A 21,647-nucleotide genomic window follows, 5' to 3' on the forward strand; every position below is an offset into this window, starting at 1 on the left:
GAGAGTGAGGAAAGGAGTTGGATGAGCGTGAGATCAGCCGGAGAGTAAGAAGGAAGGGAGTGTGCAGGGTGGAAGGGCGGTTGGTCTCGGCGAAGCGGAGAAACAGGAGGAAGAAGAGGAGGAAGAGGAGGAAGAGGAGGAAGAAAAGGAAAAGGAAGAGGAGGACGACGAAGAAGAGGGGAAGAGCCAAGGTAGGATTGCGACGATGGCACGGTGCCTTGTTCATTCAGTCTTACTATTCTATAACGATTCCTCTACACACGCTTTCATGCTAAAACATTATCCGATAATCGGATCTTCCAAAACGCGGGGGAGAGCCGAGCCGAATTTCCCCACAGTGGACTGAGTGTGCTATACTATCGCTAGACCGGTCAATCGATTCTATGTATGGACTATTATGTATTTATTCCCGTATATCCACGATAGCATTGTCAATGCAATCACCCCATCGTACATCATCGCTCTTCCACCTCCTCCACTGTCGCCGCCGCACCCTTGCTATCAACAAACCGCGCGATCCGGTCGCGCGGGAGCCACGCATCCTCCGGCATAACGAAGTACGAGACCAGCGCGAGGATAGTAACCCCAGCCATGATAATCGGGGCATCTAGGAATCATTAGTCAATTTTCCGGCAAACCAGAAGACACATACAGTTCAAGGTCTGCCCCGTCACGGGGAACTCATACGGTGAGAACAAGACGGCCACCACCCATCCATTCCAGAAAACGCCGATAAACTGGAACGGCTTGCTCCACTTCCCCAGACTCCACTGCGGCGTGGGGAACCGTTTCGGTGTGCAGAGTAGCCGACCGAGACAGATCAGTCCGTAGGCTGCGGCGCTGGGCACGCCGGCTGCGGAGACGAGCGACGTGAAGGCCACGTTCGAGGGGAGAATCGTGCATGTGATCAAAGCCGCGACGGCCCAGACTACAATGACTGCATTGCGCGGCTGGCCCGCGTGCACTTTGGACACCCAGCCCGAGAAGGGAAGCACGCCGTCGCGGGCCACGGCGAAGACGAGGCGGGAGGCTGCGATGATGGCGATGGCGGTGTTCTGAGGGTGATGTTAGCAGGGTGGCTCGAACGGACGAATGGAGAAGATGATTCTTACCAGCCACAGAGCGAGAATGCAGACTACGTTCATCACGATATGGCCGCCCTTGCCCAGAACCACGGCATAGAGAGGCACGAACGGTTGAGGGGATCCGAATCCCAGCAGAGTGTTGGCGTCAGGCTATGATGCGGCAAGATTAGCACTTGATACGGACCGGTATATGTAGGAAAGTGGTATACGCACCGCGCAGAACAAGAACAGAATAATGGTAGCCAACCCACCGAATCCACTAGCAATTGTACTCCAGAAGATGCCTCGCGCCGCAGTGACCGAGGCATTCTTCGTTTCCTCCGCCACGTGGCCGGACGCATCGAATCCAATCAAGATACCCGCGGTGGCGAGGTACGACAGACACCAGTTCCAGCCCGCAGGGGCGCCGGTGCCGTTGTAGGTGGTCATGAAGGCTTCATGAGCCGTGCGGAATCCCCAGGTGTCATGGGCTCCGATGGGCAACCAGATCACGTTCATCACGAAGTCCAGCATGACGATCATGGCAGAAAGCCAGAAGACCCATTTGAAGAATCGGGCTAGACGGGCGGGTGAGCAAGGGCTGGAGAAGGAATATTCAAATGTCCACGTACGAGGTAGGAAGTTCAACAGCGCGGCGAGGGCGAGCAGCACCTCCGTGCAGATCCATTGGACGGCGCGGAACTTGATACTGCTGGTGTCAGTGGGAAAGTCGACTTTGAACACGGTTAACTCCTGCAACCATGTCAGTTGTGAACCAGATATGCCCGCCAGAACACTCACTGAAAGCATGTAGTTGGCCGCAGCTTGGGTATTGCCTATAACCCCATTAGCGATTCCGTCAAGTGCTTCCTTATCAGGGGACCCATACTAGCACAAAACGTGGTCCAAGCGGTGGTACTCCACCAAGCAACAATAAATCCCAGCAGCCGACCAAATCGAGGACCCCCCGCCTCAGCCGCCCAGAGATAGATCGAGCCCGCTGACGGAGAGGCCGAGCACACCTCTGCGATGACGGCAGCAGTAATGAACGTGAAGACCATGGTGACTAGGTAACTCGTCCAGTAGGCGAGATTACCCCCAGCCGCGATACCCGTGCTGAAAGTGACGCGCACTCCACCGACGAAGTAGAGCGCCGCTAGGAAGAGGCATGTTAGATCGGGGTGGGGATTGAATGAGAGAAGAGAAACAAAAGCGTACCAAAGGTGGTTGAGAAGTTCTCGACCAAGGTATACGTCCGGTGAAGAACCTGTTTACGGACTCAGCAAGAGCCTGCCGCGCAAATGGTTGCACTCTTGACTTACCGGCTTGTAGCCCATCGTTCGCTAAATAGTCGTGTTAGCAATTGTATTGCCTCCTGGTCCAATCCCAACTCACCAGCAAAGCTGCATCCTCTTTCGACTCGGTGTCGCTTCGGTCAACTTCACCCTCCCCGTCAACCACTAGTTCATCGCGACCGACAGCCAGGTCGTCGGAAGCCATATTTGCAGCCGGTCCAAAAAGCGAGAGACAGCGAACAGATGCACAGAAAAGCGCTCCAGTCTTGATCCGATCGGATCAGATAAAACAGTTCGGACCGCAGACCTCAACGGATGAGAAAAAATAGACAACAATGAACGACGCCGGAGGGATCTGGTCCGCGCAGAGATTTGCCGGTTGGTTTTAGCCTTCGGGCAAGTTTTTGAGGCCAGAGCTTTTCAGGGTAATATAGTGGAGCCGGTGGAGTCGCCGTGTGGGATCGGGCCAATGTACTCGGTCCATGGAAACATCAGAGTATCTCTAATAATTACTCATTCATTCATTCACTCATGGATATATACAGGGGTGTAACAGACGGGATGACTATATACGAAGCCTGGCGCAGGCATTGACGCGAGCAGGCTAAGGGATGAGGATGTTGGACTGAATTTCGTCCAGCGTCTCGGTCCACCCTTCAGGAAATGTCCGGCGCTTGAACCAGACCTTCTCCAAGAACTCGATGCCTTTGTCGACATTCTACGACGAGTCAGCGGGCAATCCCAGCAGAGAGGAAACAGCACGTACCTTGAAGCCGAACCGTTTGAGCTCATGCATCGTTTTCCGAACGTATACCTGCTCCTCCTCTTTTCGCGTTTCCTGGCCGGCAATGAACAAGGGCCACAAGACCGCCAACTGGCCGACATCCTTGGAACACTTGCGGATCAACGTGAGGATGCGAGTAATCAGCGTGTCCAAATAGGTGCGGTCGGAGATCCAGCCTGGACGACCGGCGCCAGCCACTTGGTGCAAATGGAGGAACGTCGCTTTCTCGTACGCCTCGATGCATCCGACGTATTCGAGTACATCGGGGAACGGGTACTTGGCCAAACTGTCATCGTCCAGCTCGCCGAGCTGCTGCAGACTAATGGGCGTGGTGGCTCGCCAAGCGACCAGTTTGTAAAATAGATCCTTGTACACTTGATCCTGGTGGTCCGGGGACATGGACCGTTTGTCTCGGGCGAATACACTGATGGAGGCTTGAATCTCCATCATTCCCGACCATGAATTCCGCAGCTCGACCAGGCGCGGGTTCTCGGGCGTGGACGACCCGGACAATGTCGGTGTCCCCAGATTGTATTCCCACCCACCACCTAAGGTCTTCCAGTAGTTCCCCTCGACCACGGTGCCTCCGGGAGTGGCACAGGCGCCGGCCACATCGACGTAGGAAAGGAGCGAGACGAGGAATGAGCGGAGAGGGTGGTTGGACTCGGCGACACGGTGGACCTCGCGGGCGGAGTCGCCGGTATGCGGATAGAAGAGACGGTTATAGATCTCGCGAGCACCTTGGAGGTGTACGGCCCAGTTATCATGCTGGGAGTCCATCATCTGCAGATGGTCAGTTCACTGTCTTGACGCAGCAGGCACCCCACCAACCTCGAACAAGCACAACAAGAGGCATGTCGCAAAGTCCGATAGCCCGAGCTGCTGCGCCGGATTCACGTATCGCGTGCGGAATGTCTTGACGACCTCGCCGTATTTCCCCATTGCCTGCTGGAAATGCGTGTTCCGCTGCGGTCCCGGCGAGGTGTTGGCCAGGTGCAATGCGCCCAATGCCTGCATCGCGTTCGCGAGGGACGGTGAGGTGCGGGCGAAGTCGGGGAAGTGGCTGCGGTAGGGATTCATGTTGATGGAGTTATCGTAGATGAGGAGGAGGGTCGAGACCTGGTCGACAAAATGGGTGAAGTAGCGATCGTCGCGGCGTTGAATGGTCGTTGCGATTAGGCTTGCGGGCGAGGCGGGCTGGGCGAACTGGAACTGGGTGGTTTGAGGCAGCGTGGTGGATGAGACGACGACTCCGTTGCTGCCGTCTTCTTCCCTTTTTATATCTTGCTTGTTCCCTTTCTTCGGGGGCTGGGAGGGTGAGTCCTGGGTCTGCGAAGGCCCGTACACCTTGAACGTCATGCGGCCCTGGGTACCATCGCAATCCAGGCCGAGCCGCGTGCAGTTCTTGCATGCGGGCGAGGCCTCATCACAGCGGACATGGCGGCGGCGACAGATCGAGCAGCCGGTGAAGCCTCGGTGGTGCCAGCGGCGAACTCGTTTCCTGGGCTCCGACGCGGTGTGGGGTTGCGATTGAGACGGCGGTAACTCGGACACGTTCATGGGTGCCACCACCGAGCGAATGTCCATGGGGAGACAGGACAGATGGACCAGTAGGATGGAGACATTGAAGACTTAGGAAAGGAGGCCGGGCGTACAGGTCACGATCATGGCGGTGGTGGGTTGACGGAGGGGAAGGGAAGGCGGGCAAGGGTGTGGAGGAAGAATAATTGCCGGGCGGATAAATGGATCCACGGTCTATTTTCTTGTTTACACTAAGGTCAAGCTGCCAGAATATTATTAGCCGCTAGAAAATATTTCCGATCTATACAACCAACACACGTCCGAAGCTCTGCTCCAAGAGTATACTATACCCGTGTTCAAGATCGCCCCAGATGCCGCACGGACAATCGTCACCGGCACACCAGGATGGATCGCCCGACAGCAGTCTGATTGCGTGCGAGTACATTGACCGAAGGCCGTCTGGTGCCGTAGCAGGAGGGATGCGGTCTGCAGCAGCTGGTCGGGTCAGAAAGGGGACTAGATGTTGGCAGCGTCTAGAGAATCAGTCCAGAATGCTACAGGGATTATTATTTACTAGTCTATAAATGTTCATCCATATAGCGCATGACGACGGCCTCGTTCAGCAGCAATTGACGACAACGACCATTACTGATGGATGGAGACATCAAACTACCTTACGTGGGTTGGCTCCCCTCGGAATTCACGCCGAGTTCCCCTCCTCGCCAACGTCAATCATTTACCTCGGACAACTCCTTCCATTTTCATGAACCTTCCCTGACACCCTCTTTCAACCCTTTCTGTTCTCAATCATGGCTCAACAAGGCTCCAGACTACAGGGCAAAGTCGCCATTGTCACCGGTAGGTACACCAGCCACCACTCTGCGTATACCCCATCTAACCCCCCGCATAGGTGGGGGCTCAGGTTTCGGCGCAGCCATCGCGCGCCGTTTCAGCGAAGAAGGAGCCAAAGTGATTGTGACCGACATCAACGTCGAGGGCGGCGAGAAGGTCGCAGCCCAGAACCCGACCAACCTCATCTTCCAGCGCATGGATGTCACCCAAGCAGCCGACTGGGAAACCGTTTTGGACGTCGCGTTCTCCAAATTTGGGAGGCTGGACGTGCTGGTCAATAATGCGGGGACTACATATCGCAATAAGGTTGGTTTGAGTTACATTCGAAGGATCAATAGCGCTGACGAATGATAAGCCCACGGTGGAAGTGACCGAGGACGAGTGGGAGCGCGTCTTCAAGGTTAACGTCAAGAGCATCTACCTCGCCGCCCATACAGTCATACCACGATTGATCCAGCAAGGCCAAGGTGGATCAATAGTCAACATCTCCTCGACAGGAGCGTCTCGGCCACGGCCGGGTCTGGTGTGGTACAATGCCTCCAAGGGTGCCGTCACCAATGTGAGTGACTTACCTCTTTGCACAGTTCGAAATCAGCTAATCTAGCTTATAGGCTACTAAAGGCCTCGCCGCCGAGTACGGTCCGCATAACATTCGCGTCAACAGTGTTGCGCCTCTTCTCTCGGGCACTGGACTATTCTCCATGTTCACCGGCATGGAAGACACCCCCGAGAACCGGGAGAAGTTCATTGGCAATGTGCCGCTGGGCCGGCTGACGGAGGCGGATGATATTGCGAATATGTGTCTGTATCTGGCAAGTGACGAAGGACGGTTCATCAATGGGACAGAGATGGTGGTGGATGGTGGGAAGTGCGTTTAATGTGGGTTTATTCTTGACAATTCGTCATTTGATAGACTTAGTCTCCATGGTACCCCGCATGGAGTTGCGCCATCCACGCTTGACGTCTTCATTATTATCGCGATCACTTGCGTAAACGAAGAGGTGTATCTCCCACATTTGTATGCAGTGAAACATGGCGTCGAACTTTCACTCTATCCCGGTCCTCGACCTCGGCCTGGCCAAGTCGCCCTTAACGCGGCCGGAGCTCCTGAAACAGCTTCGCCGCGCCATCACCTGCGTTGGCTTCTTGTATGTCTCCAACCACGACGTTTCACAGAATGTCATTTCCGATTTAAGAGGCGCACTGCCCGCCCTATTTTCCCTCGATGCAGCGACAAAAGAAGAGGTCACCTTGCACAACTCGCCCCATTTCCTCGGGTACAGTCAAGTCGGCTCCGAGACCACCGGCGGGGTCGAGGATAAACGGGAGCAATTCGAGTTTGCAACTGAGCTTCCCGATAATTGGCGTGAAGGACTTCCACTATATGAACGACTCAAAGGACCCAACCAGGTATTTGAGATCCCATACTAACGTTGTGGTCTCTTTACTGAAGTTACTACAGTGGCCGGCCAACGATGCAGCACTCCGAGCTATAGTCCAGAGATACATCTACGAATTGACGCAACTCAGTGAGCGTTTTCTAACACTTGTCGCCGAAGCCCTCTCCCTGCCCGCGGAGATTTTGTTTCCGTTTCTCTCAGAGCAGCATCGCCTCAAACTAGTCCACTACCCTGCCTCTGAACCTTCCGCTCCAACTGACCAAGGCGTCGGTCCGCATAAGGATTCGTCAGGGTGGTGGACGTTTCTCCTACAAGCATCGCCCCCCGAAGTGAAGGGCTTACAAGCCCTGAATAAAACCGGGGACTGGATTGACGTCCCCGTTATTGAAGATACATTTGTCGTGAATATTGGCCAGGCATTTGAGGTGGTTACACACGGTGTCTGCAAAGCTACAACGCACCGTGTACTATCGGGTCCGTACGAGCGATATAGCGTGCCCTTTTTCCAGGGCGTCCGGGGAAGTTTGACCAAAGATGAAGCCCTTGGTGCATTGAGAGAACATTTCGCTGCTTGGAAAGACTCCTCTACCGAAGCCGCGGAGGGAGCCAGCATTGACTCGGCTTTCCTTCGTGGTCGGTATGATACTTGGGGAGAGTCACAGCTGCGAACAAAAATTCGCAGTCATCGTGATGTGGGAAGGAGATTCTACGCTGATGTGTTTGAGAAGTATATCCACGACTCTTAGCCAAGCATGTTCTATACGACTAGTTATATCATCTCAACTTAGAACCGCCTAGGCTCAAGAGTAGGCTTATTGCCCACAGCCTTCTCAATCTTCTCCATCACCTCATCCGTCAACTTGTCCGCAACAGCCAGTGCGCGGATATTATCGAGGACCTGCTCGGGCCGCGACGCACCAGTGATCATCGACGAGATATTCGGGTTCTTCAGAATCCAGCCCAGCGCCAATTGCGCCGTCGAGATACCCAGCTCCTTAGCAATCGGCTGCAGCGCGGCAACTTGGGCCAGCTGGCGCTTCCAGGTCTCGTCTTCCAGCGTCTTGCGCAGACCCTGCACATACTTATCCTGCGATTCCGCCAGTCTCGAACCCGCAGGCAGACCCTCGACATCATTGTACTTGCCCGTCAGAACACCGCCCTTGAGAGGCGAGAACACCGTCAGGCCCAATCCGTGGTGCGCCTCGTAGAGCCAGCGGTACTCGCGCTCGACCTTCTCACGCGCCAGCAGGTTATACTGCGGCTGCTCGACGACGGGGCCAACGAGGCCCAGACGGTCGGCGATTCGCCATGCGTCTGAGATCTCGCTCGCTGTCCACTCCGAGGTTCCCCAGTAGAAGGCCTTGCCGGTGGAGATCAGCTGGTTGAATCCGCGTACCACTTCTTCCATGGGCGTGTCGCGGTCTGGGCGATGGGCATACACGATATCCACGTATGGGAGGTCCAGACGCTGCAGGGACAGGTTCATGCCCTCGATGATGTGCTTCCGGGAGAGGCCGGTGTTGTTGAGGGGTTTCGCGGGGTTGACGCCGTTGGCTTGACCCCAGTAGAGCTGTGCCAGTCAGTAATTGCGCTCCTTCGGGGAGATGTTGAAAGCTCACCTTGGTAGAAATCACCAGGTCATTCTGCTTCCACCCATACTTCTTGATCGCCTCACCGAGCACCACCTCCGACTGCCCGCCGGCGTATCCCTCCGCCGTATCAAAGAAATTGACTCCAGCATCGTACGCAACCTTCATGCACTGGAACGCGGTTTCTATCGGATATGTTAGTCTGGTATTTCTTCATTCATAGAACTGAAACACACCGTTCCCCACATGCCCGCCGTAGGTGAGCCATCCGCCAAGGGAAATCACCGAGACCTTCAGACCTGTACGGCCGAGGAAGCGGTACTGCATTTCAGGGAGGTCGGACATGATGAGTACTTTTTTTTTTCTCGTGAGGGGAATTGACGTTGCTAGCAGTCAGGGGAGGAGCTCATCTTAAGCCATTCCACCGCCCATGGCCAAAGCAAGGACCGGTGCGGGGAATGTCCCGCAATGCCGTCGAGGCTTGTCCGGATCGAGACCCCGGGTGAGCACGATTTAGCCTGATTGGTGCATGTATTTGTAAGAGGGATTAGGGTTTCTGGACCCTTCTATATCGAATTGGGAAGGTGCAATAATGTAGTTTTGGACTGATTGTGACCGCGGGGTATTTGATATGCAAGAATAAACAGGGGAGGACACCTGCAAGGCCTTAGGTTGTTTGAATTGACCATTAAATTCTCTTGTATGACTCCTTAACTATTTCCAAATAATTCAACGCATCTACCGAATAATTGGATTGACTGACAGTATCAGAATGCAGTTCAACTCATGTAGAAGATAGATAAACTCATGCACACGCCGTCGGAGCAGCACCCGGGTCATCAGGATACTCAGGGGTCTGAGACGGATTCACAGAAGCACAATACTCCGTCTTCTCAGCGTCATTCGCACATACACCGGCCGGCGCGGTAGCGCAGATGCTATTTGTTTGAACAGAAGTAGTCATGCCGCGCGGGCAAGAAGCGTAGGGCATGCAGAACGTATCGACGGTCGATGAGCCAGGAAGAAGAGTCATGCTGTACCACTGGCCAGTGGCGCAGGCGCAGTCGACAGCTAGACAACAGTCAGTGAATCCTTGCTCAGGTATTATTAGGTTTCCATGCTCACCAGTAATTAGGACAGAATCTCCACCTGCCAACGTGCCATGATACAATGTTGTCGTAGTATATGGCATTGCACCATGCGCACACTCAGTCGTGATCCACGCCGCATTGATCGGAACACAGGTTGGCTGCTCTATACAGTGATCTGGGTGCCCCACAGACGGAAAAAATCCTGTCGGGCACTGAGTTGGGGACTCGGGTTTGTGGCAGTATGAGATTGGGTTTCCCATTGTACAGTCCATGGTGTAGAGAAGGGTGGACCCGTCGGTGCATGGCAGCATTGGTTCTTCAGTCACCATTGACAGTGTCGTTGGCTCTGGCATTGAGGCAGAATGTTGCATTTGGTCCCGCGTGGGGGTTGGCTGGGGAATGGCTAATATTGCCAGGATTAAAAATGGGGAGATGCACAGAATTTTGAAGAGGCTCATTTTGTAAAGTTCTCTGGGCTGAAGGTAGGGCAATCTGAAGTAGTTGTTGAATGATGGTTGTTCTAGTCCTAGATGCTCAGCCGGTCGATATGCCCTTGACTTAATGTGTTTTCGATGAGATATAGTATGTTTCTCTTCATTGAGATTAATAAGGCTGAATCTTAACACATACAAAAATCGAACAAGTACCATCTTGGGATATCGTAGCTCCGGTCTGATAAAGAAATCACCACAAAGATACCACATGCGACCCATACGACCTTGTGGTAGTTGAGCCATGTAACCCTTTTCAGCACACAGGACGGCAAACAAAAAATCCTATCTCTAGCAATGTATGTGCAATGACCCAAAAAAATGTAGCACACATACATCCACGGGCTGCTGCTTCGCGGCGGTTTCTGACAAGGTTAACAAGAAAGAACTTCTGCAACGCCACCAAACTCCCGTTCCCGTGTCATCCCTAGCTGTCGGGATTAAGACACCTGTGAGTGATGAAGATAAATTCCTCAACCATGGTATTGGAGCGAGATAAGTTCGTTGCATGTAGTGCAGGCGCATATGTGCAACCCTGGCTGGCTGTGCCGCGGAGATAAAGCATGCGCGACATCGGGAACGTTACCTTGAGATTCTGTCAACTGTGTGAGAGCCATTTCGAGGACAATTGACTTGGTCAATATGACTCGTGTTAATTGTCTCAGATCACCTTCCTTATCCCTGCCTTGTGCCTGCCCTTGAGGTTTCTATTGCATGCATAAAACGTTTCATGAGCCTAGACAAGACCCCGTATCTCTCTATGTGCCATTGTTTGTAAAAGTTTGGCTATCTATCAGTAAAAGTCAGGAGAGACTTCTAGAAAAAGCAGAAGGCAAAGGTATTTCGCCTCTAATAAATGCTGGGTATCTCCGATAGAACCAAATAGACTCACACAAAGGAGGATCACATACTAGGCGGCCCTCTCCGGAAGCAGATACGTGAATACAATCCGACGGTAAATATCTTACTAGTTTTGTATGAAGTAACTCTCGATTGCAGAGCTATCTGCTCAAGCATTTGATGAAGACCAGAATATTTACACTAGACTATGAGGAACTGTGAAATTGACGCCGAAAACGGTCCCTTTTGAGGCACCTTTCCACCCGTAACACCTAGCGTGAGTCGTCGCTTGACTTCCCAGCACCTGTCTAACACGACTATATTGATTTATTGATCGATTGACAATGGCACTTTCCTTAGTTTCCAACAAAACCGTAAGGTTCACATACAATCCTAGTCTACTTGATCTTTTTTGAAAGTTTTATCCCCTCTCTACCTAAGTGTGGTAAAGACCCCAGAAAACGGATACATGTGAAATGAGGTCCTGGCAGGACATATCGCCCTTGGAACCTACCACACCATTCCACTGAAACTGTTCGATAGAAGAATTGATCAAGTCAATGATATCCTGGTTACCGATTTTGAAACCTTTGGCTTTGGTCTCGACGTCGAACCCACAAGTGCCGTATTGGACCAGTTGGTGCTGTGTACGGCCATCGACTTCCCAAGTTCCGCCGCCGGTGGACTCGTTGGTGAAGGAAGAGTCGCCGCAGTCGTTGATTGAGTCTCTTGCGGTGAGTCTGGCAACCGGGTTGATGGTTTGATGGCGGGTGGCGGGTGCGGCGTAGGCTGTAGCAGCTAGGAGGATTGAGACGATTGGGGGGGTTTGGAACTTCATGTTGGAGAGATGGAAATAACGGGTTGAGGATTGACTGAGGGCTAGTTTAGAGGTGTGGTGGTGGTCTTGCGATGGGAGAGGACTAACGATCATGCTGTTATTCTCATTTTGGGAGGATCGAGAAACCCTTATAACGTAAACCGCAAATGAGGGCCGACTCTTGAATAGTCTCAAGACGAGCAGAAGGACTCAAATCGGGGCCCAAAGGGGGCGTAAAAAATCCTGACGGCCAAAACAGACGCCCTCCTCCATCCTCCATCCTCCAAGCCTAACCACATACGGGAATTCACAGGTTCAGATAGACATATTCATTCAGCCTATCCCAAGTATATACACGAAAGAAAATTCCAGAGTCACTGTCCAGCAGAGAAAAAGCCAGCTCCTGCCATAGGTGTCCTTCCTGTTAGTAACGCCATTGCGTCTAGAAAAAATCTCTCTTGTAACGTAGGTGGCCGTGGTTATAATTGTGTGCATGCCTGCGGGCGTGATCATGTTTGACGGGTTTCTCTGGCATATCATTCTTTTCAGCCTGAGAGACCACAGTGGTGGCCTTGGTAACTGTTGTCGTTGTGGATGATTTGGTATGTATCTTCCCTGTGCTCGTAGTGTAGGGTTCACCCATGTCATTGACCTTGACTATAATATCCTGTTCCACGTAAATGATCTCTTGAATGACCGGGTCAATTTTAACAGAATCCGTAGGTGCAGGAGCCCGGTCAGTGGTCGTCGGATCTGCAGCGGCTTCGGCGGTGTTCTTGACGTGCAACTCGTTGAGAAGTGGCTTTGGGTCGAGGTCCAAGGGAGGTATTGACAGATCAGGTATCGACAGTGACGGGATAGTGGGGATACTTGGGAGAAGTTTGGTAGTCGTAGTTGGGTGTTCATGCATAGGACCAGCGGGCATAGCATATCGCGGACCCCATTCGATAGGCACATTCCCCGGCAGACCATGGGCATGCATATGGACATTCTCGTGCTGAAGCTGCGGCGGCAAGTCAAGCAGGCATTTGTTTTGATCCGCCTCGTCCTGCAGATCAAAGATATCGCAATCAGTGATCATACCAGTCTCATTTGTGCAAGTGTTGACGGCCTTCTGGAGTACTCCGTCATCCCAAGCCTGCATGTAATCGCCGTGATACCCAAATCCAGTTGGGTCACCATTAGCGAGAGTGAAGAATCCTTCTTTATCTTTGAAGGCATATGTATTCCAGATAGTCTCGTAGAAGAGCGAGACTAGTCGCGTCTCATATCCTTCTGGGCAGGTTCCATCCATGACGAGTGAGGGATAGGCGACGTGAGATTTGTGGTCTGGGGAATCGGCATCTTTACCATTCCAGCACGATGGGAACATCAGCTCCAGCCGGATTCCATCAGTGCAGTGCTCGTCCAAATAAGTCTTGTTCGGTAGGAAATGGCGGTACAGGGACGGCTCCGCCGCCTCGGCATAGTTCAAACAGTTGAATCCAAGAGCCTTCTGGCGAAGGGCACGCTGAGATTCCTGGGCGCCCTTCCATAGGGATTTGGGAGGATCAGGAATTGGCCAGGTGAAGTTGCGTTGGAATGGATCCCCTGCGATCATCCGGAAGCCCTGGGGGAAAGCAGTTACATTCTCTCCGTAAAGGAGGTAGTAGCTGATATCCGAGAAAATTGTAAGTATTTGTTCCACATCGATAGCAGCCTATACTTACGCAAGCATACCTCCCACCTCCTCTACCAATTCGGCACTGCCGTTTGGATGCATAAAGTAGAGAGCCGGAGTCCAGTAAGCCGACTTATCTTGCATCACTGCGCAAGATGTGCAACTGGACTTCTGTAAGGTCTGTTGGTCAGAGTTCAAACCAAAGCCTGTTTGTCGTTAGCAAGCCAAAGCTCCAATGGGCGTTGCGCCAGCTTACTTCCAGCGCCGTGAATGGTATGCGCGTGCGATGCGACCTCTCCTGGGTCCATCAAAGGGTCCAATCGAGCGACGCCAAGTCGCCCGCGACATGGCAAACGCCAGAAAGCATTGGTCAAGTTGGGAAAGATCGTAAGGCAGGCCAGCAAGGTAGCCGCTAGTCGGGTGTTGTGCATCATGCGATCCGCTGAGCCACGTCCAGGGGCTCAATGACCGCAAGAAGGGAGCGTAGTTTTGGATGAGAAGGAATGATTGCCCGAAAGACTCGCCAATATTACCGAGTCAACCGGTGTTGGCGCGGGCGAAGTGGTAGCAAAACGTATTTCTCTTATGGTCGAAGGTTGTGCGATATGTCAGTCTAAGGGCACGCGATGGGGTTGTCCTTTTATTCAAGACCCCCGGGAATTGAACCCAGGTACATAATGTCGCAGGGGCGAATTCCCAGGCGGCCAATTAAGCGTCATCCAGCAATCTCATTCGAGATCCCCAGGATCGATAGGGATACGCCCTGTCCGAGGAAAGAATGAACCCTTGCTTCGGGTTTCCACCCTTTCCTCCGCACCAAATCGCACGAGGGGAGAAATAGGTTTTTAAGTCATAAGGTATGCAGCATCCCATGGAACCGCGTTCCTCAAGGCGTAGAAGTAAACAAACAAACACTTATCACTGCCTAGGCGACTATGCAATGCAATTTTGTATAACTTGAATAGGAGACTCGCCTCGATGAGCACAGATCAAATTGATTCAGAGGATCAGGAGCAATTGAAGCAAAATAATAAAATGGATGGCGTAAAAAATAATAGCCACTTTGTATCTGATACATGTAGGGCTGGAAGGGAGTTTTGTACCTATGAATCAAAGTAAGTACCAAGGAACGGAATGAAGGGTTATAACCGGACCAGAGATCTAGCAAGGCTCAAATCAAACATAAAACAATTACAGAAAGATCCCTGGGCCATTTATCCTGTGACCACTATGATTTTGACTAATCCCTTGACCTCCTCGATATCATCACCGTGCTTTTGGCCAAGCAGGAAATCAAATGAGATGGAGTGGCAGATATCGTCGATGCAAATAACACATTTCTCGTAGACGAATGAAACCTAAATACTATCTGAGGAGTTCCACTCGCATCGCAGGTGTTGAAACGAACGAGTAGTCTCTCCACCTTCTCGGCTTCCCACTGCTCCGCCCGCGATTGGGCGGACGGCGCATCGTGAAACGAGAATATCTTGGTGGGGCTTTCAGATAATCCTGGGCATATGAACGGGAATGTAGCAGAGTGCAATATGCTACAAGCTTACGAATGTCTGTATTTGACTAGACATTTAGTCGCAATAATAATAGTAGATTGAATCATATACATAACTTTTTCCGATCTTCATCTCACCTTGTTGACTATATACTTCGGTGCTCCCGAAGTTAGAGCTCAATAGTCAAAACCTTTGTCATCTTCGTGCCATCTTATGTAGTTAGTGTGTTTGCTTTTGCGAGTAAGCTCCAAATTCTCAGCCCCTTTCCTCTTCCTGTCCTGTCAACCTGTCCACCATTTGCTCCGTACGGTAACGGTCAAAAGGTATACACTAGCTGCTAAACTCCATACGGACAGACACATGCTAAGTTCTAGACAACCCACCCTTTCATCTTAATCCTAAGCTATTCCAAAAGAAGCACCGATTGTCATATCTCATTATGCTCAGCGGGGCTTCAATAGTGAAACAAGGGATCGTGCGCAACCTGAGATCTATCCCCCAACAGCTCCAGCCATGCGGAGTCGACCTTTCGTTAAATCGCATTTTTGCCTGGACATCGCACGCCACGATTGACTTTGACAATTCGCACCGGCAGGCGGCAGATACGTCTGAGGAGTGCTTCGACAACGAAACCGGGAGCATAAAATTGTCCACGGGTGCATATCTCGTCGAATTCAACGAGACCGTTCGCATTCCGTTAGATTGCATGGGCGAGGTCTTTGTTAGATCGTCTCTCTGGCGATCGGGTGTTGCACTCACAGCCGGGGTGGTGGATGCTGGCTATGAAGGTGCGCTTGGTGCTTTATTGGACATCAAAAATCCGGCTGGAATTGTTTTGTACAAAAATGCTAGGTTGGGCCAGATTGCGTTGCGTAGGCTTGAGGAGGAGGTGGCAGGTTATAGCGGTATCTATCAGTTTTCAGCGAATAGTCGTGGGCGCGATGGCCCAAGCGAAAGATGATCCAGGCGAAGTACAAATACGGGATGCTTTATTGGAGGTTTGTTTGATAGAATTGATTGTGCCGTATTATATGCAGGCCTGTCGTGGAAATACGGCGAAGATGGACCTAGGTTGTGCGTCCATGTCATATAAAGTGTTGGGACAGATGCTGGACCCAATGTACAAAGCAAAGTAGATTTGTCTAAGGCAGTACCCCATACCGCATCTATATCCCACGGCACTTCCAGATAATAATGTACAAGTATACAACAGACTTCGTCAGATCACGTCTTAAGCCCATCTAGCGCCTTCTTAGCTCGATCAACCATCTCACGAGCCCTCCGATCAGAAACATCCTCAACGTCCCTACCGCCCTCGCTCACAACCTCATGCAGCAGCGACTCCGTTTCACGTAGAGATGACCGTCCTTCTTCGCGGACTTCATCCTCCCAGAACCCGCGTGCCACGTCCCATTTCTTCTGCTGACGACGTAGCGAGTAGATGAGGCCTACAGCTGCCAAGGTGCAGGATTCGTAGATGGAGGCGGAGGGAATGGAGACGTAGGTTAGTGCGGAGAGGGCGGATGTTAGTGTTGTCGTGGACACGCTAAAAAGGACCAGGTTTTGTGCTAGGGCTTGGAGGGATGGCACGGTGGTTGTGAGGAGTTTGGAGCGGGTGTCTGGAATCTGGGTCGGCCAGGGGGAAGAAACGGAATTGTCGGAGGGTGCAGACTCTAAGAGCGAAATGGATGGCTGCTCTGCCAGTAGACCTGCCTGGTGGTATTTACCCGCAGTCCAGATGACCTCGCGTTCGGCACGGCGGAGGAATCGCTTCTCCAGGATCTCAGAGGTGATCATGCTCACATCATCAACGCGCCAGAAGAGCTTCCACCACGCGAGACCCCGCCATCGGGGACTGGCAAAGCCAGCCTCGAGGGAACTGCGCAGTTCTGAATGTGCCCGCTCAGCCCAGACGGCAATGCCGCGCTCCAGGTTGGCACGCACTGCATCAGAAACCACGCCAGTGGTCTGATGCTTGATAGCGTTCTCATCTCGAGCTAGCACCCCTTCATCGGCCGAGTTTAGAAGGGATTCGATGAGGGGCAACAAAGCCGGATTCAATGCTCCATCCTTTTGGACCTGCGAGGATGCTAGCCAGTCGATCACCTTTTGCACGCCACTACCATTCCATCCGCGTTCGTATTCGGAGACGTTCTGCACAGACTCGCGGAACTTATCAAGTGCTTCACTCGCGCGGTGGATATCCACCAATGAAAGCCGGTCACTGCTTGGATTCTTATCTGCCACGGGGAGCTCGATCGCTCCGCGGACAGAAGCCACCTCGTTCTTGAGGTCTGACTGGCCGACCAGAGAACTGTACGCTAGTAGCCCATCCACTCCGCTACCACATACAATGCTCCGATGCACAGGGTACCGCACAACGTTATGCCGACCAGAATGCGAGGTCTGGATGGTCACAGTCGGAACGAGGAAGGTATCCGCAGTGAGGGTGGTGCCGGCAAAATCAGTTTCAGAGCCGAGCGTACTGACCAAGATCTCCAAATTGCCTTGTTTCAGGATGGGTGATGGGATCGCAATCGTCGGCAGCAGGTCATTCGAGATAGATTCCGAGACTTCCCCGTATCTGCGAGGACCACCGACCCATTAGTAAAAATGTCTAATACCCAAATATCAGAAGGCCCATACCGAATCAAAAGTCCCCGTGACGTATCAGCGTCGTAGGTCTCGAGGATATCCTCCCAGCTCTCGCGCGGTCGTAACGGGTCAGCGAGCAGCAATCGTACCAGTCTCCGTGCTGAAGCCGCATTGTCCAGCCCAAGAACTGGATAACACAGAAAAGAAGTCAGCGTCTTGATCTTAGGAAGAAAAGAAGACCACCTTTGATACTTACCAGCAACACGAATAAGAGGCGTCTCAGACTCCAACCCGCGCAGCGCAAGCTGTAGCCGACTCAGGCTCACCTGCTCGATCGCCGCATCTCGCACCCCCTCCAGCGCACCGTACAGCTCCTTAAACCGTGGCGGAACAGTCTTGCCTACACCGATGACAGTTGATGTTGAGAGAGCACGAGGAGTAGGGATTGCAGTGGGATTCAATGGGCGATGGGCAGTGTTCTTTTCACCGCGGGCGTGATGGTTGACGCCGGCACGCGTCGACAGCCGTCTGCATGTCGAGCAGGAGGGACAGTAGACGACACTGTCTAGTGGACGCGCCAGGCTCTTTGCGAGCACGCCGCGCAGTCGGGGAGGCATTGATTGGGGGAGAGGGAGGGAGTGGAACAAGGCTGGTTGAAGCTCGGGAGAGGAAGTGCAGGAGGCGGGAAGGCTTGGCGGTGATGGATCCTTCTGTAAACACCTACAACTACAACAATGATGAACAACCAGTAGAAGTGGACGAAGGTGGTTATGAAAGCTAGTACTTTCGACTACTGGTCAATAAGCCGGGATGGCGGTCGTGAAAGTCAAATTTTTTTTTATAGTCCTCGTCTATGGGATTCGGCCAACTCCAGCCTACAGCAAAAGTCTGCTCCAAGGCGGGCACACGCATGATTAAGGAAGCCATCCAGTGGACAGCCCTGGGTGGGCTATGTAGGCAGATCGAGGTCCATAGCCAAGTATGGAGGATAGATAGGGTATCGTATCGATCGTGACGTGGCAGAAGGTGGGTGCGCTGGAGGACAGGGAAGGAAAGAAGAAAGACAAAAAATGTGCATAGATCGTGTCATAAGGTCAACTCCGCCCACGGCCCTGGCCCTCTCAGGCCTCCCTGGCGGCATCGCGAGGGCGACGACCTCGACCCGCTCCGGCAGTCCTGAATAGAAAGGTTAGATGGCTCAACTTTGGAGGAAGACAAAACTTACATGCTGATTCGTCTGGCCACGGTTGCAAGTCCAGTATCGTTCGCGGCCTCGCGTTCAGCACGCTCCAGTGCCGCGCGCCTTTCTTCTTCGGTCTTGCGAATGACCTCCTCCTGGCTTGGCGGCAAACGCTCATTTTCAATATCCACCATCCGCGCATCCTCGAAGTTGGTAATGGCCTGTTTGATGCCCTCTGCACCCAGCATGAGAGTGCCAGCCGGAAGACGACCGCCGGCCGCTGTCTTCAGTTCCGACACACTCTCAGACTGCTCACGCAGCACTTGGAAGACCCGTGAGAGACGGCCAATGGCAAGAATCTTGTTTTTGATTGCCCGCCGCTTGAATTCGCTAACATCGACACCAGCTTCGGGGATGGGCTCGGGCTCGGCCGGGCCAGGCGGAGATGCGGACGTCGGCGTGTCGTCCTCCAATTCCTCTTTGGAGCAGGTGTTGAGGATGGCAATGAGCATGTCCGTGATCTTCTCTCCAACGAACGGCAACGACCAGGTGAAGACATCCATGAAGTTTGGTAGCCAGTATGGATGCGGGGTGCAGTTGAATTGCCGAATATTCATCACGTTGTTCTCGTACTTGAGAACGGCCGCCTTGTTGTTGTACACGTCGAGGTAATTGGGAGCACTGAAGATGGTCATCACGCTAGGGAAGCCGGTCGTCCGCGTCTTTCTGTACATGCGGTACCCGGCGTCCTGCGCCTCGTGCGCTCGGATGATGGACAGGAGATTGTTCTTTTCCAAAAACGCACAGGCGGCCGGATACGAGAAGAAGTAGGAGCAGCCACGAACGCTGTTATGGATGAAAAAGTCACCCGTCTTCTCTTGCCCGAATTCCTCCAGAGGGTCTGCCCAGAGAATGTCGCACATGAGCCCATGCGTCGGGGGTTCTCGGAAGCGATCGATCTAGGGCAGGAGTCAGTGTGAATCACGCAGCATATCGTTGCGGCCTACATACCGCCTTGATGTCCTCCAAAGTGTGCAGTTCCGGACTGAGACCGCCGTGGATGCAGAGGAACTGCTTGTTCATGACCGCCGCCAGCGGCAGGGAACAGAAAGATTCGATGCACGCCTCGTAAATCCGCTCGCTATACTTGTGCTTGCATTCCAGCTTGAAGGTGAAGTAGTCCGTAAGATGTCGGCACTCGTGATTACCCCGGAGCAACCACAGCGAATCCGGGTACCAAATCTTCAACGCCCAGAGATACAGGACACACTAGACGTTGTGAGCGATGATAAGATGAAAGGGGGGACCACATACCTCGATGCTGAAGTACCCACGGTCCACATAATCGCCCAGGAACAGGTATCTTGTTTCCGACGGGTCGCCCCCGACCTCAAACAATTTCATCAAGTCGTAATATTGGCCGTGGACATCGCCACAGACGGTGATGGGCGCATCCATCTCGAGCAGGTTCGGCTCAGACTTGAGAATCTGTGTACCCGCGTGAATGATCCATAGTGCCTGATCCTCGGTGAGACGGCCTTCGCGATAGAGATGCTGTTTCAGGTACTGGAGGTTCGGCTTGGAGGGGTCATCGGGCGACCAGAACATGTCGTCGGGGGGTGTGCTTAGAGCGGGAGCTTGGACCTCTGGGCAGCACAGACATCGTTAGCGATGGATTTTCTTGCAAAAGCGACCGAGGGGTGCTGCAGGCTTTGTTACCTTTGACCACGCGCTCCAGCGTCGACACCTGGGAGCCATCCTCCATCGTGTGCAGGGAGAAGTCGATCTCTGGGACCGGCTTCTTGTTGGCCACGGCATGTGCGAGGGTCCGATCCATGTTGGGTGGGCGTTAATGGATGAGCGTAGGGGAAAGTTGTGAAAAGGGCAATCGGAGATGGGGAGTCGTGAAGAGGGGCGAGAGAGATCGCGCGGAGACCCAGTGGCCCGGGGAGGTTTAGCGTAGGATGGATCGCCCGGGGGGAGGGAGAGATGAGGAAGGAGGGGAGAATTCCCGGGTGAGATGCAGAAAGTCGATGGAAGGCAAAGGAGAAAGAAGGTCGCGTGGAGGGGCAAAGTGTGTTGTGAGGAGAATCAAGAACAAACAGGAGAAAGGCCAAACCAAATCTCAGCCCCAGGCCCCAAGCGGCGGGAAGATCTGCACGGGCTACAGGACATAGGGCAGCATCCATCCGATCCGGTTTACTCGCTTCTCCATATGTCCCATATCCTATTAGCTATCTATATTTGTGTCATGGTGACCTCGGCCATCATACTACTTACTACCCGCTCGGGGTTACACTCGGTGAGACCGCCAATTAACGGAGGAATATATATCGAGCCATACGTACCCTACCTACACTTTGATCCTAAGAAACCATGTATCTATGGTTGGCACTCGCCCTCTTTTCGACTGGAGAGTCATTTACCACTCCATGTATTTACCAGTCCTACAAGTGCGGCTCGGCCCTGGTCTCTATTGACGGTAAACTGTCGTCGTTCAGCTCGTGGACCTGCTGAATTAATTGACTACCATTCAGGCTATACCGTTCCCGAACTGGTCGCTGCCGCCAACCAGACTCTCTCAATTCCCCCCTCACTTCCACGCAGCTCCTGCAAGTGCTCTATCGCTGCATTGATATCAAGGGCAGCATCACCGGTAACTCATTCTGCGACTCTGGGTGTTTGGCTTCGGCGAATATGACCATGGACGACCAGTGTAGCATGACACCGCCGACGAATGGGACAGTCACCGTCACCGTCACTACAACCGTCACGAAACCAGTGTCGCCCTTCTGTTTCACTCAGTGCCAGACGTTCTGCTTCGATAACCATTACTGTGACTTGAGATTGGCTCCCATCGCTGCTCCTGCTACGGTGACTCTACATTAGTGCTGAGGTGCGAAACGTTTTATCACCGGTCCATCTGGCATACCGCATGATAAGGATGAGATGTATATGCA

The 21,647-nt window shown here is 52.9% G+C and overlaps 11 protein-coding genes across 11 annotated transcripts; 3 read left to right on the plus strand and 8 right to left on the minus strand.

Moving 5' to 3' along the window:
* Nucleotides 1-455: 455 nt before the first annotated feature.
* N7474_000154 (putative amino acid permease) lies at nt 456-2,564 on the minus strand (the record flags this gene model as incomplete). Its single annotated transcript, XM_057191569.1, has 10 exons — nt 456-607; nt 653-1,055; nt 1,113-1,235; nt 1,299-1,642; nt 1,697-1,817; nt 1,866-1,900; nt 1,954-2,220; nt 2,283-2,331; nt 2,387-2,407; nt 2,460-2,564. 10 exons carry the CDS (start codon nt 2,562-2,564, stop codon nt 456-458), a joined length of 1,620 nt encoding a protein of 539 aa, XP_057056522.1.
* A 399-nt stretch (nt 2,565-2,963) lies between these two features.
* On the minus strand, nt 2,964-4,730 carry N7474_000155 (Zn(II)2Cys6 transcription factor; the record flags this gene model as incomplete). Its single annotated transcript, XM_057191570.1, has 3 exons — nt 2,964-3,077; nt 3,126-3,926; nt 3,975-4,730. 3 exons carry the CDS (start codon nt 4,728-4,730, stop codon nt 2,964-2,966), a joined length of 1,671 nt encoding a protein of 556 aa, XP_057056523.1.
* Nucleotides 4,731-5,473: 743 nt separating this feature from the next.
* Nucleotides 5,474-6,394, plus strand: N7474_000156 (SDR family oxidoreductase; the record flags this gene model as incomplete). Its single annotated transcript, XM_057191571.1, has 4 exons — nt 5,474-5,522; nt 5,575-5,822; nt 5,872-6,075; nt 6,128-6,394. 4 exons carry the CDS (start codon nt 5,474-5,476, stop codon nt 6,392-6,394), a joined length of 768 nt encoding a protein of 255 aa, XP_057056524.1.
* A 154-nt stretch (nt 6,395-6,548) lies between these two features.
* Nucleotides 6,549-7,662, plus strand: N7474_000157 (isopenicillin N synthase family dioxygenase; the record flags this gene model as incomplete). Its single annotated transcript, XM_057191572.1, has 2 exons — nt 6,549-6,926; nt 6,979-7,662. The coding sequence occupies 2 exons, from the start codon at nt 6,549-6,551 to the stop codon at nt 7,660-7,662; spliced, it is 1,062 nt and encodes a 353-aa protein (XP_057056525.1).
* Nucleotides 7,663-7,700: 38 nt separating this feature from the next.
* On the minus strand, nt 7,701-8,850 carry N7474_000158 (uncharacterized protein; the record flags this gene model as incomplete). The annotated part of the gene is made up of 3 exons (XM_057191573.1): nt 7,701-8,486; nt 8,536-8,690; nt 8,742-8,850. 3 exons carry the CDS (start codon nt 8,848-8,850, stop codon nt 7,701-7,703), a joined length of 1,050 nt encoding a protein of 349 aa, XP_057056526.1.
* Nucleotides 8,851-9,310: 460 nt separating this feature from the next.
* On the minus strand, nt 9,311-9,697 carry N7474_000159 (uncharacterized protein; the record flags this gene model as incomplete). Its single annotated transcript, XM_057191574.1, has 2 exons — nt 9,311-9,576; nt 9,631-9,697. 2 exons carry the CDS (start codon nt 9,695-9,697, stop codon nt 9,311-9,313), a joined length of 333 nt encoding a protein of 110 aa, XP_057056527.1.
* Nucleotides 9,698-11,363: 1,666 nt separating this feature from the next.
* N7474_000160 (uncharacterized protein) lies at nt 11,364-11,858 on the minus strand (the record flags this gene model as incomplete). The annotated part of the gene is made up of 1 exon (XM_057191575.1): nt 11,364-11,858. One exon carries the CDS (start codon nt 11,856-11,858, stop codon nt 11,364-11,366), a length of 495 nt encoding a protein of 164 aa, XP_057056528.1.
* A 328-nt stretch (nt 11,859-12,186) lies between these two features.
* Nucleotides 12,187-13,838, minus strand: N7474_000161 (DUF1996 domain-containing protein; the record flags this gene model as incomplete). Its single annotated transcript, XM_057191576.1, has 3 exons — nt 12,187-13,396; nt 13,454-13,610; nt 13,661-13,838. The coding sequence occupies 3 exons, from the start codon at nt 13,836-13,838 to the stop codon at nt 12,187-12,189; spliced, it is 1,545 nt and encodes a 514-aa protein (XP_057056529.1).
* Nucleotides 13,839-15,351: 1,513 nt separating this feature from the next.
* Nucleotides 15,352-15,873, plus strand: N7474_000162 (putative dUTPase; the record flags this gene model as incomplete). The annotated part of the gene is made up of 1 exon (XM_057191577.1): nt 15,352-15,873. The coding sequence occupies one exon, from the start codon at nt 15,352-15,354 to the stop codon at nt 15,871-15,873; it is 522 nt and encodes a 173-aa protein (XP_057056530.1).
* Nucleotides 15,874-16,136: 263 nt separating this feature from the next.
* On the minus strand, nt 16,137-18,217 carry N7474_000163 (uncharacterized protein; the record flags this gene model as incomplete). Its single annotated transcript, XM_057191578.1, has 3 exons — nt 16,137-17,496; nt 17,559-17,694; nt 17,764-18,217. Coding segments are annotated over 3 exons (1,950 nt in total), but the record flags the coding sequence as incomplete, so codon positions are not given.
* Nucleotides 18,218-18,628: 411 nt separating this feature from the next.
* N7474_000164 (serine/threonine-protein phosphatase 2B catalytic subunit) lies at nt 18,629-20,524 on the minus strand (the record flags this gene model as incomplete). Its single annotated transcript, XM_057191579.1, has 5 exons — nt 18,629-18,683; nt 18,733-19,646; nt 19,699-19,956; nt 20,002-20,333; nt 20,407-20,524. 5 exons carry the CDS (start codon nt 20,522-20,524, stop codon nt 18,629-18,631), a joined length of 1,677 nt encoding a protein of 558 aa, XP_057056532.1.
* Nucleotides 20,525-21,647: the final 1,123 nt, after the last annotated feature.

Source organism: Penicillium riverlandense (genome assembly GCF_028828495.1).
Source record: "Penicillium riverlandense strain IBT 135883 chromosome Unknown utg000001l_segment0_segment0, whole genome shotgun sequence".
NCBI lineage: Eukaryota > Fungi > Ascomycota > Eurotiomycetes > Eurotiales > Aspergillaceae > Penicillium > Penicillium riverlandense.